Source organism: Neoarius graeffei, chromosome 21 (genome assembly GCF_027579695.1).
Source record: "Neoarius graeffei isolate fNeoGra1 chromosome 21, fNeoGra1.pri, whole genome shotgun sequence".
Classification (NCBI taxonomy): Eukaryota; Metazoa; Chordata; class Actinopteri; order Siluriformes; family Ariidae; genus Neoarius; species Neoarius graeffei.
In genome coordinates this window covers 39,407,059-39,415,255 of record NC_083589.1, presented here as the reverse complement: position 1 = coordinate 39,415,255, position 8,197 = coordinate 39,407,059, and the positions used below count along the sequence as shown (strand labels likewise).

The 8,197-nt window shown below is 43.7% G+C and overlaps 1 protein-coding gene across 1 annotated transcript; it reads left to right on the top strand.

Moving 5' to 3' along the window:
- Window positions 1-483: 483 nt before the first annotated feature.
- Window positions 484-2,228, top strand: LOC132870086 (shaker-related potassium channel tsha2-like). The gene has a single exon (XM_060903628.1). It carries the CDS (start codon window positions 773-775, stop codon window positions 2,219-2,221), a length of 1,449 nt encoding a protein of 482 aa, XP_060759611.1. The 5' UTR covers window positions 484-772; the 3' UTR covers window positions 2,222-2,228.
- Window positions 2,229-8,197: the final 5,969 nt, after the last annotated feature.

The window sequence follows — 8,197 nt, the reverse complement described above, 5'->3', positions numbered from 1 at the left end:
TTGGCGTTCCATAGTGCACAGATCCTGATGTAGACCCTGGAGTGACTGTGAAAAGTAACCAACTATAATTTGTCTCTTACAGAAGCCTGTACAGAGAGGATATGTCCCCACACACACACAAAACATCTATGTGAACCACCACTAAAGACAAATACATCTTAAATGCACATGATTTATTTCAAGAAAGATCTGAGCAACAGGTAAAAACTCTCAGTGACAGTATTATTTCGTGAAGGTCTGCAGATTTCATGCATTTTAAACGCACGCTGTCTTCTTGCTGAAGAAGTTTTGCATTTGTATTGTATTAATCATGACGTGTTTTTTTTTTTTTTGTAATGTAAGGTCGGGTGCATATCTTGAATTTGGTTAGTGCTCGTCCCTTTAGTTCAGCGTGAGCGTCTGCGCACGTCAGTCCGGGGAGGGCAATGAGATGCTGCTTATTAATGCTGTGCGTGTGACAACAGGCAGCCAGGAGCAGAGCAGACCGCCAGCGCGCGCGGACGCGACGGGGCGACAAAGCAGAGCGCGCGCGCGTGTGTGTGCGTGTGCGTGTCTACCGGCGCAGGGGGGATAAAAAAAAAAATGCGTGACAAAACAAAACAGTGACAGCGTGAAAAGGCGAGTCGGAGAGAAAGACAGAGAAAAGGATAAGCGAGGAGACACAGACAGAGACGGGTCTTTCACAGACCTAAAGCGCGCGCAGAAACGGCGAGGCAGTCGGAGCAGGCAGGCACCGAGCAACATCGCCCTGATTTAGGGCGCTGGGAAAAAGATGACCGTGGTGCCCGGGGAGAACCTGGACGAGACCGTGGCCTTGGCCGCCCTCTGTCACGACGCTTACGAGGCCGAGAGAGCGGATCAGGAGTGCTGCGAGCGCGTGGTCATCAACATCTCAGGCCTGCGCTTCGAGACGCAGCTCAAGACTCTCGCGCAGTTCCCAAGCACTCTGCTCGGAGACCCGAGGAAACGGATGCGCTTTTTCGACCCGCTCAGGAATGAATACTTCTTCGACCGCAACCGGCCGAGCTTTGACGCCATCCTGTACTACTACCAGTCGGGTGGGAGACTCCGAAGACCGGTCAACGTGCCCGTGGACATCTTCATGGAGGAGATCAAGTTTTACGAGCTCGGCGAAGACGTGATTGAGAATTTCAAAGAAGACGAGGGGTTCATTAAAGAAGAGGAGCGCCCGTTACCGGACAACGAGTTCCAGCGACAAGTCTGGCTCTTGTTTGAATATCCGGAGAGCTCAGGACCCGCCAGAGGGATCGCGATCGTCTCCGTGCTCGTGATTTTGATCTCCATAGTCATCTTTTGCCTGGAGACGTTGCCAGAGTTCCGGGAGGACGCCAGGTCATACGACGAGCACCTCATGCTGAACGGCACAACGAGCATGAAGAAGCCGAATCCGTTCACGGATCCGTTTTTCATCGTGGAGACGCTGTGCATCATTTGGTTCTCCTTCGAGCTGGTTGTGCGCTTTTTGGCGTGCCCAAGCAAGGCGGCGTTTTTCAAAAACATAATGAACACTATCGATGTGGTGGCAATAATGCCGTACTTCATCACGCTCGGTCTTGAGCTTGCCGAGCACCAAGGCAACGGGCAGCAGGCCATGTCACTGGCCATCCTGCGTGTTATCCGGCTCGTGCGCGTGTTCCGCATCTTTAAGCTCTCGCGCCACTCCAAAGGCCTTCAGATCTTAGGCAAGACACTACAGGCGAGCATGCGCGAGCTCGGCCTTTTGATCTTCTTCCTTTTCATTGGTGTCATCCTCTTTTCCAGTGCAGTGTACTTCGCTGAGACGGACGACCCCGACTCAGGCTTCAGCAGCATCCCGGACGCCTTCTGGTGGGCTGTGGTCTCCATGACCACCGTGGGTTATGGAGATATGTGCCCCGTGACCATCGGAGGCAAGATCGTAGGCTCGCTGTGCGCCATCGCCGGTGTGCTCACCATTGCACTGCCTGTACCCGTGATCGTGTCCAACTTTAACTACTTCTACCACCGAGAGACAGAGCACGAGGAGCAGCTGCAGTACACACACGTGACATGTGGTCAGCAGCCCCAGCAGCAGCAGCCTGGATATGGCGATTTCGGCAGGAGCGAGAGCAAGCCTTCCCTCTCCAAATCGGACTATCTGGAGCCGGAAGACGCGGACTCAATCAAGTACACAAACTGCAGCCCCCATAAATCCTACACGTGGAAACTCACAGATGTATGAGTGTAAAACACAGACACACCAAAAAGTGACCCGCAAACATACAGGCGCATTTCTGTGAGCACAAATCCTCATCCTGCGCTCCAGCTTGGTTAGATCTGGTTATCGAGCTCTGATTATCAGGCATCCTGCGCGTAAACGGAGTCATTTTCATTTAAAAAACTCATTAGCAGCAGATTAATCAGACGAGGAAGCGAAAACAGGATGATTCGAATCTTTCTTTCTTTCTTTCTTTCTTTCTTTCTTTCTTTCTTTCTTTCTTTCTTTCTTTTCAAATCTGTCTTCCATGTTTGCGATCATCGACATTATAAAGAGAGAGAGAGAGAGAGAGAGAGAAGAGACTACATCTCCAGCCTCAAATAATATATACAAGAAAACTACTAGGCTATAGCTAATAACCAAGCCCAACCTCGCGAAATAGCACTTTACTCATGTAATCTTAGTAATAAATAATTTATTAGGCTATTAGCTTCTGTGATTTTAAAGTTTACATATGATTTACCGATTCGGAACAAAGCGAAAAGGACCAATCATGCTATATGTTTATTATACGTTTATTATATGTTTATTATATGTTTATTATATGTTTATTTTCTACGCCTGGCGACTGCAAGGTGACGCAGTGTTGCTTTTTCTTGTTTTGTTAGACTAATGCGTTTTTTTTTGGTTTGGTTTGTTTGTTTGTTTGTTTGCCCCCTCCATGGCTGTAAAGGTCAGGTGTGATTAAATATGATCAGTAGGCACTTACCAAGGAGCACTTTCACTATACAACTGCCATCTTAATTACAATCCGTCCTGGTTTTAAACCGGTTTAAATCTCCGTTTACACTTCATTTGCCTTGTATTTTAATTTATCTCTAATTATTGCTTATCATCCAAATATAAGTGTGTAGCTAAGCCAAAATAATTTAAAAAAAAGAATATAGAAGTATTTAGGCCTGTGGTTGAATTGTAAAGAACAGGACTAGGACTAGCAGAAGCCAGGGTTTTGGCTGTGAAGATGGCAAACTGTGCAGCTTTACCAAAACGTGTTTGTGTGACCACGTTTCTAAACCTAGAGTGCCATCTATTGGACAAGAGAGAGGGGGCGGGGTCTCAGACACTCTTTGGAGACGGAAGTGTTTCTATAGCAACCTTCTAGACTGTTCTGAATCTTCTGACATCTGGCAATGGTGACGCCCAAAACTGTGTACTGCTGTACTAAATAGTAGGCTATATATGGTATCCTTTGTAGTTATACTATTTTTTTCTTTATATATAAATTTACATGTATATTCTGTTTACAGTAGTACGTGTTATGGACGTGCCTAAGGTTTTGCCTTATTTTTTCCTGATAGACAATGCCAGGTCTATTAATTTTCTTTTAATTTTGCTGCTTTAATTACATAACTCCGACTAAGTAATGTAGCCTAAATAGACAAACAAGATTAGACTGAAATAGGCCTATTCGGCAGCTATAAACGCCCAAATAGTACTTTTGCAAAGTATGTCTAAGCGTAAACAACATAAAACTGTCGCTTAATCTTGGCTTCACTTGTCAGTCTCTGTTTCTTGAGGATCTCAACATCAACATCACGGATAAAAAGTACATTAATATACCTGAAGCTTCCGACTACTGAAAAAAAAAGGAAGGAAACAAATGTTATGTGCACTGCAGCTGATTTGGAGACATTTTCACTTCAAAACAGGGTCAAAAATTAACAAACAGAGGACAACCACCATGACTGGGACTGGGACTTGCGTCTGTCGCAAGGAGCAGAGACCTGGAATCTTATTGGCTGGATTAGGAGTTTCAGCGACCAATCACTGATCAGCACAAGAGATCCATGGAACCTCTTTGATCTGCTGGACTTCTTTTCTGAGGACACTGTGGAGCAAATTCCTGCAAAAGGTGAGCTGGATTAACATTCTTGCACAGTCTTATCTGAAATCAATTGTGTGTGTGTGTTTCCAATTATCTGTAGCTGACTTATTTGAAATGTTACATTTGCCTAAAATAAATCAAACTTGAAATTCCACTTAATTAACAAGTGATCAGGAATTGATTCCAAAATGTTCAAAATTAGACATTTACATAGGCTGCTATAAAACACCAGCACCTTTCTTGGTATAAACACTAGATGGCAGCCTTTACTAAGTTTATGGTCTTCATGCACAGTTTCAACCTGATCCAGCTCATAATGAAAGGATATGCAATGAGTGGGCTGATTATCTGGATCAGGGAAGTAGGGAAACTTGGGAAAACTTAAAACTGGGCAGATTAGTGGATCAACATGGCTGGAGCTGAGAGCCCAACTTTAGAAGGTAGCCTTATGTTAATGAGATCATAAATAAAGAAAAGTGATTGTAAAATGAGGACAACATGGTGGTGTAGTGGTTAGCACTGTCGCCTCACAGCAAGAAGGTCCTGAGTTCGAGCCCAGCGGCCAGCGAGGGCCTTTCTGTGCGGAGTTTGCATGTTCTCCCCGTGTCTGCGTGGGTTTCCTCCGGGTGCTCTGGTTTCCCCCACAGTCCAATCCAAAGACATGCAGGTTAGGCTAATTGGTGAATGGTTGTTTGTCTCTGTGATAACCTGGCGACTTGTCCAGGGTGTACCCCGCCTTTCACCCATAGTCAGCTGGGATAGGGAACAGCTTGCCTGCGACCCTGTAGAACAGGATAAGCAGCTACAGATAATGGATGGATGGACTGTAAAACGTTATGTGGTTATTTATGCAGAAATGCAACAAAGACTAAATGCACCAAATAATAATAATAACCCCCAAATATGAGCGATAAAGTAAAGTGCATAGTGTTAGCACTGTCGCCTCACAGCAAGAAGGTCTGGGTTCGAGCCCAGTGGCTGACGAGGGCCTTTCTGTGTGGAGTTTGCATGTTGTCTGTGTGGGTTTCCTCCAGGTGCTCTGGTTTCCCTCACAGTCCAAAGACATGCAGGTTAGGCTAATTGGTAGCTCTAAATTGACTGAGTGTAAATGGTTGTTTGTCTCTATGTGTCAGCCCTATGATGATCTGTCAACTTGTCCAGGGTGTACCCCGCCTCTCTCCCATGGTCAGCTGGGATAGGCTCCAGCTTGCCTGCGACCCCGCACAGGATAAGTGGCTACAGATAATGGATGGATGGAACATGCGTACACATAAAATGCAAGTGCCTTACTATGTGAGCTGATCACATTATGATATTCATAACACACTAAATAGATTTATTTGAGATATTAAAGAATTTTACTCTTGATCACCTACACAAAACATTCTTCTCTGTGGCTTTCTTGTTTTGCAACCTGCAGTATTTCATAACCATGACCAACTCCACTGCAGCATAGTGCAGTGCATGAAACCATCACGAGAGGGAGAACCTTTAATTCAGCCACGAGGGAAAATTACAGTTGCACACTATCACGTTATCCCTGTGGACCATGAGTGGTCAGAAAAATGGTGAATATTCATTCTCTTTCTAAGATAAGAGGAGTATAAAATTGAAAGCGAAAATTCCTCTTCACCGCCAGACCCTATGGCATGTTCTATGTAAATTCATTCATATTCAGTAACCATTTATATGCAGAAGTGTATACTCTGTAAACACAACTCAGTTTAGTTTACTCAATAAATGTACCTTATTTCCACAGAGACCCTGTGTTATCACTAGAAATATTCACTATAATGCAATATATATAGAGAGGATATTACACAGTGGCATGAAGATCTCATATCATTATCTCTAGCCACTTTATCCTGTTCTACAGGGTCGCAGGCAAGCTGGAGCCTATCCCAGCTGACTACGGGCGAAAGGCGGGGTACACCCTGGACAAGTCGCCAGGTCATCACAGGGCTGACACATAGACACAGACAACCATTCACACTCACATTCACACCTACAGTCAATTTAGAGTCACCAGTTAACCTAACCTGCATGTCTTTGGACTGTGGGGGAAACCGGAGCACCCGGAGGAAACCCACGCGGACACGGGGAGAACATGCAAACTCCACACAGAAAGGCCCTCATCGGCCACGGGGCTCGAACCCGGACCCTCTTGCTGTGAGGCGACAGCGCTAACCACTACACCACCGTGCCGCCCCTGGCATGAAGATATGAAGTTTATTTTTAAGTGGTGAATGTATATTTTATGAGTGAGCAAAGCGAACAAGTGAAATATTTTTCAAGAAGATAACTTCCATGTCTTTGCACCACCATGTAATATCCTTTTTATAATATAGACTCATTCTCAAAAAAATAGGCAAGTTAATCGAAAGATTTTGTTCGCCATTTTAACAACGCACATCTCGTCAATGGGAAAACACTGGGAGTGATGTCATCAGAGTGGAATATTGGGCATTATTATACATACAGGACACTTTCTATTCCCTTCTAGCAGGTTTTATTCATTTGGTTTGATAGCATGCAATATTTTTAGCATATCACTTATCCTATGTGTATTACATCACTCTAGCCAATGGAGAATGAGCGTTGAATACAGTTTACAATATTGCATGATTGTCAAGACAACATGACGTCACACGTTGGAGCTGATGCAAATATTCAATGAGAAAGTTTTCTGCTGTGCATGCGTAAAAGCATTTCTTTGCTTGCCGGGAAAGAGAAAGACACGTTGAACACCGGAAAGGCTACCAAAATGTCATTAGATATTTTTCACACCTATTTACAAGCATTTACCTATTTACGGCGAACCATTACTATTAGAGCTGGGACTTCAAAAATGCAACAGGGCAAAGGATTTTGCAAGGGATTAGCGTCAGGCTGCCAGGTCACTGCATTGTGTGTAGTTGCTGGTGTTGATTTTAAAAGTAACTAACTAAATTACACAACCAACTAAATTCACTTAAGCCTGAGTGAAAAATACTGTGGCGAGTGTGTATGGAAGAAGAGTCTGGAGACAGAAAGGAGGACAACCGGTGAACCAGCAACAGGGTCATGGGTGTCGAAGGCTAATTGATTCACATGGAGCATGAAGGCTAGCCCATATGGTCCAATCCCACAGAAGAGCAACTGCAGCACAAAAAGTTAGCGCTGGCGAAAACAGACAGGTGTCAGCATTAGCTTTTTCAGCAGTTTGTGCTACAGTAACATAATGTAACATATGTAATATACTATTGTTCAAATTTCTGAGTCAAAACAGTCAATTCTTAAACTCTAATAATTGTGTTGGATTCACTGTGTACAATATATACTCTGGTATGTATCAGACGCTGTAAATTGTGTAAAGAGTTGTAGTGATCCACGTACTGAAACAGTGTTATACCCTGAGTCAGAAGTTGGTGACCAGCATCAGCTGTGTTTATACAAACAGTTTATATGTGTAACAAAGCCAAAATAGTTTGGTGTAAGTTTCCGAAAAAGACATTAGGCTGAATCGTAACCTTGAGCAAGTGTTAGTCAGAAATGACATAGATCACAGCCTATTTCATTTCCTAACCATTACATTAGAACATAACAGGAGGGATTCTTTTTTTCATTAATGTAGCATTTGGTATTTATGAGAATAGACTGCTAGTGTGTATTATCTTTTTGGTAATACACAATTATATTGTGACTAAGAGAAGACGGTTCAGTCCTGGACTCCCCCAGTCCTACAGAGTATTCCCAACACCATACAAACCTGATTCAAGCTTACCATTCAGTAGTTGATGTGTGATTGAGTGTAGATAACCCTTGTAACACTTCAGGGTGATAGTCCTCCTATTTAGAAAATGAATGGGGAAAAAACATAAACTTGAACTATTCAGGCACATTTTCCATTCCGTCACTCTGTCAGCTCTGGTAGTCATAAAATGATAATTGTCTAAAAGTCTAAATCACAGCTTGTAGGCCAGATACAGAAACCTCAGACTGCACAGCAGCTAGAACATCCTTGATGATATATTGCACCTTTCAAATTCTGTATAGTGGAAATAATGACAAGAGATTTAGTAATAAATCATAACAAGGTTAACAATAGCCAGTGTAATGGGATGGGTTTCACTTAT